The 12,438-nt window shown below is 44.2% G+C and overlaps 1 protein-coding gene across 1 annotated transcript; it reads right to left on the reverse strand.

Annotated features, from left to right (window-relative positions):
- Positions 1 to 1,816: 1,816 nt before the first annotated feature.
- Positions 1,817 to 3,778, reverse strand: LOC104379058 (toll-like receptor 1). Its single transcript, XM_009986238.2, has one exon. The coding sequence runs from the start codon at positions 3,776 to 3,778 to the stop codon at positions 1,817 to 1,819; it is 1,962 nt and encodes a 653-aa protein (XP_009984540.2).
- Positions 3,779 to 12,438: the final 8,660 nt, after the last annotated feature.

Genomic DNA, 12,438 nt, shown 5'->3' on the forward strand with positions numbered 1-12,438 from the left:
TTAACTGTATTGCAGAAGTTTCGAGGGCTGCTGACCTAAAACTCTGAGGCTTTCGAAGAAAATTTCCAAGCGAGCCACTGTATGACAATCCAGCTGTCCCTAGTTGTGTGAAAGGGATAGGCAAACCAAGTTAAGTCTGTTCATCTTCAGTTTTCTAAGGGTTAAACAAGTCACACGCCAAAGCATTAGCTGGAGGGGAAGGAGGAAGCACAGAAAACATTTCTTTCCACAGTGCTGGATGAAATGCCTGCAATTTGGTAATGGATGTGTTATATTCATTTTGAGGCTAAGCTGGAGAGAGAGCTAAAGGTGTTAAATTTGACCTTTCCTCTACAAATCATTAAACAGTCGCTCACAGTTCAAAAATTCAATTGAAGAGACTTCAGCCTGCTTAGACCTCAGGCAAAAAAAAAAGTAAAAATTAAAATCCTTTGTTAATAATAATGGGAGACAAGAATGAGATAAAATGCAAACATTCTGTATTAAATGAGGATTTCATCTTAACATCCCTTCTTTTCTCTTCTTCATGTTGAAATGCTTTTTGAAAAGAAAACTTTCTGCTTGCCGGTCACTTAAGTCTGGCGTTCCAGATGGCAAACACCTGCCTTTCTAGGGGCAAAGAGGAAGTTTGCTGTGCTCATCTTTAGCAGTTGGGAATGTTTTCTTGAAGGCAAACCAGCATAAGTACAGGTAACGGGGCCTGCTGTATTTCTATAAAGGAGAGCAAATACTGCAAATGTAGCTTGTCATTCTGACTCCGTGAACAGAGGGTCTTACCTGCTGTCCCAAGACCTGGCAATTTTTTTCAGCCACTGATCGGTTATTGTCTTTCTGATTAGAACTCATAGCTGTGCTGCAAAATGTACTGTTTTAGCCGAAAAGGACAGATTCTTTTAATAACAAGCATAAAGTAAGATATATGTGCGAGAAGAAAAAAACAATAGAAAGCTAAAAAAAAAAAGCAAGATGTAGAGAAGTCAAGAGTTTCTCAAGATACAGCCAATGATGATGAAGGTGGTTATGTTATTGCAGATACCCTCTCACCCTCTCAATCCCTTCGATCGGGGTATCTCTAAGGATCAAAATGGTACAAGGACTTTATCAGAGGATGGGAATTAGAGCTCTGATTGTCAATTCACTGCTTCTCCCTCACAGCAGTGCCAAACTATGAGCCCCAAAAGGTGAAGCAGCTCATCCTCCCTTTTTTTTTTTTTTAAAGAAAAAACCCAAAACCTGTCCTCTTCACTCAGTCTTCTTTTGTGGCATGGCCATTTTTGTCCACTTATGCTGGATGTTCACAGAGCCCTGTATCTGGGCGCTATCCTTTTAAGCTTCACTGAATCTGAGAAAATGCTACCCAAGAACCTTCTCAAGTTCTGGACTCCTAGACGTCTTCGCAGGATGCGTAATTCTCTTTCTTGCAAACTAAATTTAGCAAAAGAGGTCCTGTGAACAAACTGCCTAAGCCTTGTGATTAATACGGCTCTATAAACTCTTCAGCAACTCAATCACTCTTCCACATGACTACACCAACCGCTCCAGACTTTATTCTGCTGAGAAAAATTCACTACAGTGTTTAAAGTTGTATATCAAAATCCACGTCCAAACTCATTTATGATTTGCTATCTCTGTATCAACCTCAAGAGACATCCAGTAAGATGAGCTGAATTTTGCCTACATTTAGGAGGCAACATAGACAACTATGTAGAAACAAGGTTCTGTAACAAAAAGTTAAATACACTGACAACCAATGGAAATGATACAGTATTTATTGCTTCATGAAGAAAAAACAGAAGAAACTCCATTAGAAAGGTTCTTACTCTGTTTCCCCACATGCCTCTACATCAGCCATTGGCAGGTTAATGCTAATAGCCGCCCTCAGGTTGGCCCAGAAAAGGGCATGCTTGCTCCTCTCCTTCGGCCACTCCAGGTAGGTTCGCTTTGCCATCAGAGCCTTCAGCTTGTGATACCTCGCAGGGATAATATACGAAGGGATTGGCTCCAGTAAAATGAGGATTAAGCTGTCGGAATTCTCACTGAATAATTTGTGATGGGCAAAGTACAGCTCATAGTGACACCACTCGCTCTGCACAAAGTTGGGAGACAACACAAAGATCGACTTGTAGCTCTTCTCAATGCAGTTAATTATGTTCTCCACAATGCTCTTGCCGGGAATGAAGTTCCTCTCGTGCTGGCACAGCTGGACACGGCCCTCCCCTTTCTCCAGGTTCGGGATCAGCTCGTTCTTCACCCACAACGAATCACGCTCGCTGTAGGAAATGAACGCATGAAACTGCAGAACGGCCTCCCGCTCTTCAGGATGGTTGTGCCAAGCTCTCCGCTTCGTCTGCGTCCACTGCCACGTCATCCGCGCGTACCACGGCACGTCCAGGTAGATGCACAGAAAGGCCACAACAGCCACCAGCACCAGCGTCAGCAGCAGAGCTGTCACAAGCAAGAGCGTCGTGTTGCAAGCCAGTTCAGTCAGGTGGAAGTCCTTCAGCAGCGTTCCTCGCAAGTCTTCCGGGTACTCGCACATGTACGCCGCCGGCCAGCCAAACAGCTTCCCCCCGGACTGCCTCTCCAGGCGGATGAAGTTCTGCAGTTCACAGGAACACTTGAATGGGTTGTGCCCGGCTTGTAGCTCCCTGACCCTTGGGCAGCTCTGGAAGAAGTCGGCAGATGGCGTGAGGATCGAATTCATCTCTACGTTCAGGAACTCCAGGGACGTCAGGCCACTGCAGCCCGGCAGGTCAGCCAGCCTGTTCAATGCCAGGTTCAGCTCTCTCAAGGATTTCAGCTCAGCCATCCCCCTGGTGACACTGGTGATCTGATTGTTTTGTAGGTCGAGTTTTTTGATGTTGACTGGCAAGCACTCAAACACGGTGTCCGTCAACTGATTTGAGGACAGGTTCAACTCTGTCAGAGACTCAGCCCATTGGCACTGCACGTCAGCTCCATCGTGACGCAGCAAGTTGTTGCTCATGTCCAGATATTTCAGTGATTTCATATGGCTGGTCATGAAGCTTACCTTGGAAAGGCTCTCAAATTTATTCTTCTGCAAGATTAATGTCTCCAGGTGAGTTAAATTGTCACAATTTTGAAAAAGAAGATCTGTTAAATCGTTCTTTAAGAAATTTAAGTATCTAAAGGGACTGTTAGATGAAGGACACAGCATATGTATCATCTCTGATTCGGTTATTGACAAGGCTGCAATATTCATGTTTGCAAATATTTCGTATAGGTCATCCTGTGAGAAGTACATATCTGTGATTAAAACTTTCTTCATTGTCAGTGCTTTCATAGAGGTACCTGCATAGTTAAAGACACACCTTTTGATGTCCGACAGTTGTTCTACACTGTTAATATTGAAGTATTCAATGGATGAGTGCCATACAGTCTGGAAAACTTCAATAAGATAATTCCAGTCCACTGACATATTTGTCAGTGTCAGATTTTGTAACCTGGAGCCTTGTCTGAAATTAGATAATAAAGCTATTAATTTTTTTACATTCTCATTTGTGATTTCTGATAATGACAGGCTTTCTGTAGTATTTTGTATCACAACCCACTCTGAATTAGCTTTGGACTGATGACTATTTGTATACAGGAGAGGCAGGCTGTTAATTTTTTTGTCAGAACCATCTTCTTGAAAATTTTTAGTAACAGATGCAAAGAGGTCATTTTCCACAGACAGACTGGTATGGTTCCAAAATGTTAATGTAAACAGACACTTGTAAAGAAAAAAAAATCTGAGAGATCTCATCTTTTCTGTCATATTGGTTCCTTGGAGATGCTCAATACTTTTCTTTTCTGCCCATATTTGTTCTGATCCTGTAGCAAAACAAACAAACAAACAAAAGCAAAAACCAGATGGTATCATCAAGTGGCTATGCAGGAGCCACAACAGAGATTGATTTTTTTTAAGGTTCCAATTTCTCATCTTTCCCTTTTGCATCAAAAAGCAATGAAGACACCCATTATGATTCAGTAGAGGCACTCTTCATTAAGAGAACTCCACTGAAATTTCTGTTTGGTAAATACGCTGTATTTAATATATGATGAGTCTGTTTCTTACAAAATGGGTCTGATTTCATAGGTGACTAAAATTTGCTGCTTACCTGCAGAATTACTGCTGTGATCCAATGTATATCATGAAGGCTTCCCACAACTGCATAATACACTTTGATCAGAAAGCACAATATTTGAGGTCAGTATGGTCATCCTCTTGTCAGATTCGCTCTTAACGTATACGAACTAGACTTATGACTACAACCTGGACTGAAACACGATTTCTAGTGACTCTACAGTGAGACAGTAATAGCTGTCATTTGTTGGACTAAAGCTACAACCTCAAGGACCACGTCCTCTGTACCATTAACCATTCCACAAGCTTTCTTAGAATTACATTGCTGGGTCTAAAATGTACATTCTCCTCGATCTAACACAGCCTGTATTACAAAATCTCAACAGTACAATAAAAAACAAATAGTCCACCGAGTTCTTCTTTTGCTAAGAATGCATGAAACTAGGCGTGGAAATCATCTCGAAATAGTGTGGCAATATGACAAAACTTTTCCAGCCTTTTTCCAGATTTTCATTAGGAAAAACTATATGCAGTTGTACCATCATCACCCTCAAAAGGCATTTGGGCATGTGCTGAGAACAAAAGACCCTCTATCCTGTTCTTCCAATTCTTTGGGCAACACTACTAATGTGTATATAATCAAACAAAATACGTAGCTTCTAGGGAAATCTGAAAAAAAAACTAACTTCAGATCATTATTTCTTCTTAGGACAAAATTTCAGCAATATCCAGGGACTAGGTGAAGGAGGGATATGATTCTCCCATATGTGCTTAATTTTCTTTCTCATTCCTATATCCTGGCGTTCAGTCAAACTATTTACATGTACCTTCAAATTTTCTTTAGAATATCCTATGAAGCAACAAAATTAACAACTGTGACAGCACATGACCTGTCATCTGGGGGCTAACATTGGAGAAATTACCCTTTATAGTCACATCTCTTTTAATTCAGAAGTATCCTCAAGTCTTCAAACTTGATAAAAAGAGCATTACCAAGATATAACCAGAGAAGCAACCCAGTAGGGTAAGCAAATCAAGATCAGAGCGAGAAATTGTCTGTTGTTTAAAGAATAAACGAGGTGTTCAAAATTGAGGTTTTAAGAGTTTTTCCAACATACACTTGATAGAAATTGACTAAACGTTCATATGAGAAATGTACAGAATGCATTGAGCTATGATGGTTCAGTATTAAGGCATGCACTTCGCAAGTTATGGGCATAATACAAAATTGAAATGTTAAAAATATGTCTTTCACATGGATGAAATACATCAAGTTAGACCCAATCCTGAACTTTAGAAAAACTATTCCCATTAAATCACTGTGACCTCTTAACTACAGCTATAGTGCTAATCCAAAGAGATTGCTGTTTGGTCAGCTGCTGCTTTGGATAGATTTGCTGAACATAAGCAACTTTACTCTCATTTCTTACCCATACACTTGAAAGTACATCATACTCTTGCTAATAACCCTCTATGGAAAACATGGCTCATTTTCAAACAAGACGCAGAATATAAAACAGTTTTAGCTAACTAGCAACTGCATAAAATCAATAAAATGAAAAGTTTCTCACCAGAAATCTCTGTGCTCCAGAACAGCAAAAAACGTACTCAGGAAAAGATAAAACTTCCTGTAACTCTAGCCTACTGTGCAACAATCCTTGGGAACGCCCAAATTTTTTTTATGAATGTGCGTGTCACCTACCGCCAGCTTATGAAAGGGCATTTGCTTTCCTCCAGATGTATTTTCCACATACAATGTTACTGTAATTTCTGCATTATTTAATTATCATTGAACGATGTGTTTTCATACTTTGCAACAGATTAAGCAGCAAAAAAAAATTCTTCTAACCAACTTTCTGTCTCCATCAAATTAATATGAAAATAAGTCATTCTTTTGAGCAAGTTTTACATTGAAATTCAAACACCTTCTTCTCTGAACTTAATAACGATCCAAGTCTATACACATTATTCTGATTTTTTTTTTCCACTTAGGCATACAAATTTAGTTGTCAAGTTCTTATCAAGGCTGGTTTATAAAAGCACTGCTTGTGTTATTTTCATTTAATGGGAATGGAAAAATAATCTCTCTCTCCTGCTCCAGCAGTGTTGTGATTGGGTTAAATAGCGGACACGGAAACAGTGGGTGGGGTCTTCCCCACCCCCCCTCCCCCCCCCCCAACAATTAAAACAGAGCAGCAACTTCAGTACTGAATGCCCAAACACTTGGGTTATTGTCCTGACAAAGACATAAAACACTCTCTCTTTACTTCTGTATAATGTTGGTTAGAAATTCCATCTTAGCTGAGATCTACATACAGAACTGCCACACTACAACCTGCCTTTCTGAGTTAGCATACCATAACGCATTCATGATTTAATTTTCCAGTGATGCAGGAAGCAGAGGAAATAATCTTAAAAATCACTTCTTCACTTTGAAGCTTATTCTATACATTGTATATAATTTCTCAGCTTCAAGTGAAAAAAGGTCATTCAACAAAGGAAGGGAAAGATAGGACAAGTAGTAAGCAACGGAATACGGACAACTCATACTCTCTGCTGTTATTCCAAGGAGCCTTATGGAGGCACTCCACGATTCTTTGTCCATTTCTGTCAATACGGATAACAGTATTCACACCTGGTTTCCAAGTGACACCTTATTGTTACACACAAACCTCATCATTGTCTGCCCTTAGCTGGAAAGATTTTACTATCCATCTTTAGGAGGAGATAAAATCCTAAGGTAAGACCTTGCTTCTCCCAAACATTTGTTCCTGTTTTGGAATATAACAGTTCAGCTGCTTGAATGCAACCTACTTATTACTCTAATGAATACAAAGCCACACATATGTTTAGTCAACATGTATTAACTGCCATAAATTAGAGACTCTTACTTGAGAGCACTGCTTCAATTAAGCAACAGTATGAGCCAGCCACTGGCATAGTTTGTGTTCTCCACTTCTGCCTATATAGAATCATAGAATCTTTTAGGTTGCAAGGGACTTTGAAGACAATTGAGTCCAACTGTTAACCTAACACTGCCAAGTCCAGCAATGAAGATAACTACAGGACAGATACAGCATATATTAAGCAGCAAAATAAGCGTATTACCATGAATTGCATGCCATTAGCTCTCATATTTACTACTTAGATTTACCAGTGCAGTCACTAGAAGATGAATATATTCCTCAAATGTGATGAATACTTCTATGCTTTCTTAAAAGTAGCCAAATGTAGTTGTTTCCTTCCACCTTTTCTTTATATTTATCTATTTATTAAAAGGCAAGTATCTTTTCTGAAACCCATTAGGAAGATGCTAACACTCAACTCAGAGTAATAACAAACTTCATTGAAATCTGAGATAAGTAGAAGTGTCAATCTCTATGGCTCATTTATTCCAAAACCATTTGCAATATTACCACAGTGAGAAAATACAAGTGAAATTAATTACTGAAAAGTGAAAGAATATTAGAAAATGCAAGTGCTGAATTCAAGAAAGTAATTTAGAAACTTAGGAAACGAATACATCCTTCTATCCCAATAGACAGACAGACACCTTTACGCACTTACGTTAATTTCATCCTGAACTAATAACTTTATATCACAATAGTGATTAATGTCTTGCGATTCTAAAACATGCATGGCTTTGTACAGAATCTGCAAAACTGACTATATAAGATCCACTTTACAGTCAAAATTACCATCGATAATGAGGAAAAACAATCTCCAGCTATTGAGCTTCATCCATTTTAATTCCTCCTACGACACGGCCCTTGCTCTTCCAGAAACTCCACTGAAAAGCAGAGGAAAATCCCTAGGGCCACTCTAGATTTCACTTTCAATAAACACATCTAAAGATTAATAAATTAAGCGAAAAGACTCTAGAACTGCCATCACGCCCTGATACTTAAATTCACATTGAAACGCCTTCAAAATAAACCTATTATTTAGTGATACAAACATTTGTTCTGCTACCACCTACCTTAATGGGAAACTTCAGAGACTTCTGCCTGGTAAGTGTGTAAGTCATGTAGCGTGATCCACATTTGTGAAGCACGCTTCTGAGAACTGGGGATTTATTTCGTGACCTCCTATAGCAGCTCTCCTCAGTGATTCACAGCATGTGTGATTTTGCTTCCTGTGCCACCAGTTAAGTATTTCTTTCTTCTGGGAAGGAAGAATAGCGATCGAGAGGATGCTATGACGAATTGTGAAACTTTCTTTTATCACAGTAAAAGGGCATGCTTCGCCTTTAAATTAAGTGGCAAAAAGAGGAAAGGGTATAAAGGACCAGACAGAGACAAGAATCACAGGCTGTTGCGCAAAAGCCTGCAATCCTCTTGTTCAACTATGTATTTCCCATGCTGTGGGCACTCCATGCCGACACTAACTTACTGGAAATGTGTGTATGCACCTCCCAGATTCTTTTAGTGGCATTTCTTGTAAACGCAGATATAACGAAGGTGCAAAGTGGCATCTGAAAAGGTAAATCTCAGTTGTTTAATTCTGCAGCCACGCGCTTCACTAGGTGGCTGTCGTGGTTTTAGGCCGATCCAGCAACTAAACTCCACACAGCCGCTCTAATAAAAGAGCTCAGGGTCGAGACAAGAACAGAGGGAGCACCCACCAACCATGGTCCCAGGCAAAACAGACTAGGCTTTCTTAAAGCAAAACAATTTATTAACAGTTACTTACAAGAATAAAGAAAGGCAAAACCAGTTACTTAAAAGAAAACAAGGCCAGATCTTAAAAACAACACCTCTCCACCCCCCTTTCCTTTTCTTCCCGGCTCTACCTCCTCCCCCCAGCGGTGCAGGGGGTAGGGAATCGGGGAGTGCAGGTCAGTTCATCCCATGTTGTTACTGCCGCTCCTCTCTTAAAGGAGAAGGAGTCCTTATATCATTTTCCCTTGCTCCAGTGGATCCCCTACTCACGAGGAAAATCCACAAACTTCTCCAGCGTGAGTCCTACCCGCAGGATGCAATCTTTCCCCAACAGATTGCTCCAATGCAGGCTTTACCACAGTCTCAGATTCTTAGAGAGTTGCTGCCACTCGCTCCGGCGTGGGTCGTCATATAGACTCTAAATGCATCTCTATACAGACTTTAAATGCGTAAATGCGTCTCTACCTGTGCCCATGCTTCACAACTGTCCTCAGGCTCAGGCATCTCCTTTGAACAAAACACCTCCCCACCGACGGGGAGTCATCCCATGGACTCTAGATGCATACCGTCCTCAGGCCCAGGCATCTCTTCTCCGACGTGGGTTCTCCACGGACTGCGAGTGGGTCTCTGCTCCATCAAAGACTGCCATGGCTGCAGGGGGGGCGCTTGCCGTCTCGCCACCGGTTGCGGGGGAAACTCAGCTCGGGCACACCTCGTCCTGTTCCATCTTCACTGACCTGGTGTCGGTGTGGCCGTTTCTCTCAGATCTCAGTCCTCTCTGGGTGAACTCGGCCCGGTGGGCACCCCGGGAGCGGGGCTCTCCCCGAGTTCCCCAAGCGGCTCCGCCATCGCCATCCTCAGAGGGTGGCACCAGCCCCGCATGGGCAGCCTCACGGCCAGGCACTGAGGAGCAGGGGCAGCGCCCCCCTCCCTTCTCCTCGCTCCTGGGCAAAGGCACACCTTTCCGGTTCCTTTGTCCAACGTAAATAGGGCAATTCGCAGAGGTGATGATTGGCTCAGGCCCCAAGGGCGATGGGAGTCCGATCTGGTGGGCTCCTGCGCACCAGAACCTTCCCCCCCCCCCACATCAAACCATGACAGTGGCCAGCTGCCGCCCGCTCTGAAGAAGGAGTGAATTTTTACCCCTCAAAAAAATAACAATTCGACGCCAGCTCAGTGCCTAACTCATTTATACTCGAAGTGCCTCAGTATGAACGTTACATCAGCGTTGCCCAATTCACCCCTTTTGCCACCTGGGCGAGGAGGCGGGGGGGCAGTCCCCGGCGCCTCAGGGAAGCCCCGCTCCACCCACGCCCATCGGTCCCGGGTCCCCAGCACAGGGCCCGCCTCCCCCGCCGGCGCCTGCCAGCTCGCGCCCCGCCGCCCCCTCTGCCAAGCGGGGCCGCAGAGACCTGGGGGCCCGAGGGGGGCCATAATGGCGGCCGCAGCGGCTCTCTGCGGCGGCTCAGCGCTGCTTGCCCCGGACCGCAGCCGAGAGCCCTGGGGCCGCCGACGTGCCCCTTCGCAACAGGCGGCCGCCTCAGAGAGCCGGCGGGAGAGCGAGGGAAGAAGAGCCAGCCCTCCCGCCGCCTCCCTGCGGCGTGGCCGGCCCGCGGCTGCCCGGCCTGCTCTGCCTCCTCCCCCCAGCTGCTGCCGACGTGGCGGGGCGGGGAAGGGAAAGGAGCAGGGGGCGCGCCGGCCAGGGACTGCGGAGCGGTAAGGAGAACAGTGATTTCTTCTTTTTCTCCCGCTTTCGAAACTGGCGGCGGGCTCCTCACTAATAACTCTGCCCCAGAAGGGATCTCGAAAAGAAAAGAAAAAAAAAAAAGAAAAGGAAGGGGAAAGCTGTGGCCGCTGCGGGTTCCGGGTGCTCCTGCTTTGCCCGGGGCGTCCGAGGGGGCGTCGCCTCAGCTGGCCGCGGCCGCAGCGTCCCGCGGAGGGAGAAGCGGCAGCAGGCGTCGAGCGACGGGGCAGCGCGGTGCCGCCGCCGGTCAAAAAAGTTACTCCTCGGGGAGGCGTTGATCCGCGCCTGGAGGCGCCCGCCGGCGGCTGGGCTCGGCGTTCGAGGCGGGGTGAAACTCCTCAGGCGGCGGGTCGGCAGGTGCCACCGAGCCGCGGCGGGAGGTGCCGCCGCCGGCCCCTGAGGAGCGGCCGGTCCCGCCGCCCGTTGGCCGCCGCCCGCCTCAGGGCGGCTGGTCGCTGCGGGCGGGTGCTCGCCCGCCGCCCGGTCCGGAGCCGGCCTTGGCGTCTCCCTCATGAACTGTGTCAGTGGAGCGTAGTTCCCTTTGGGCGGAGTTGTCCGAGTTGGTTTGGATCAGTCTAGTCTGACGGATGACAGCGTGAATGACGCCTCGCCTCAGGGACAAGCACAGCGCATGGTTTCCGACAGATGTGGTGGTTGCTGTTAGGTGCTTTGCTCCCATGAGGAAGGTTTAACAGACAGCTGCAGGGACCTTGGCCCAGGCGGTCCCCAAAGATGACCCAAAGCTCCAAAAATCCGTGTGCACATCTGTTGAGCGATCCTTTACAAATTATACTGGTTTAGGGCATTTTCTTGTTCGGATCTAATCCCCATGCAAAATGATGATGCATGTATGTACAGATTTTACAGGTTTTAGTAGAGGATCCTCGTATCTGATGGTGGAATTTGGTTTACAAAGGCAAAAATTTTCTTCAGGTGATGCTGCCCATCACAGAATGAGTACTGTGAAAACAGTGGCAATATTTACCTACGTTAAAGCATTGTATAGTATTTGCTGTGTTTGTACTGGAAAACTTGTGGCAAATGTAAAGATTCTGACTGGTTAAATGCATGTTTTCTAAAGGTAATTAAGTTATAGTGGAAGCTAAAGTAATATAAGTGGCACTGAGCACTTATTTGTTTATTTATGTTTCTTCTCTGACCCCAAATGCTGTTCTTGGAACTGTTCAAACAGCTGATCTACATTCAGGTGAAATAAACAGGCTGCTAAAGCCACAGATGTACATGATCCTATAGACTTTAATAAAATATACTAATTTAAATATTTTTTTCTTAGGCAAACTTCTTCTAAATACTGTCACCTTTTGGGTTTTGCCTTTCTTTTTTTCTGTTCTTCAATCTCTTCTAGAACCTTGATCCTTCCTAACAGATAGAAAGCTTTGAACCATATTTAATTAATATGGGAGTCAATGAAAAGACAACATCTACAGAGAGGACTGTGTGAGTTTATTTTATTTTGTGCAACTCAGCATATAGTCACGAGCTTGCAATGACAACTCTCTGTCAAGGATCATCTTCTGAGTAGAGTGCCAGGCATACTGTTGTTGTCAACAAGTAAGTGGTAGTAATCACTGTACAGTAGTCCTTCTGGACTCTGCCAGTGCTGCTCCTTAATCAAGCGCAGTTTGCTTGATGGCCGTTTCTTTCCCTCCGTGCATCCTCAGCCTGATGGCTGCACAGTTGTGGAAAATACTTAGAAAAAGAAAGTTACACTGGAAGATAAGGAGTAAATAAGAGAAAACTGGTTCATAATTTACTAATAAAAACCCCAAGATCAATAACTGTACCTCGTGCAAGCTTACCTTGGATTCAAAATTGAAGTTTAATCACACAGCTGGAATTTTAGGAGCAGTTGAGAAGCATTGCACTCCCCAAACAGTAAGCCTTCGAGACAAGTGGTGCAGAAACGATGTGAGCAATGAATGCTT

Source organism: Tauraco erythrolophus, chromosome 5 (assembly GCF_009769465.1).
Source record: "Tauraco erythrolophus isolate bTauEry1 chromosome 5, bTauEry1.pri, whole genome shotgun sequence".
NCBI lineage: Eukaryota > Metazoa > Chordata > Aves > Musophagiformes > Musophagidae > Tauraco > Tauraco erythrolophus.

Bases quoted from the DNA above. Each gene is read 5' to 3' on its own strand.
- LOC104379058 (XM_009986238.2), bottom strand. From the start codon at position 3,778: ATGACAGAAAAGATGAGATCTCTCAGATTTTTTTTTCTTTACAAGTGT.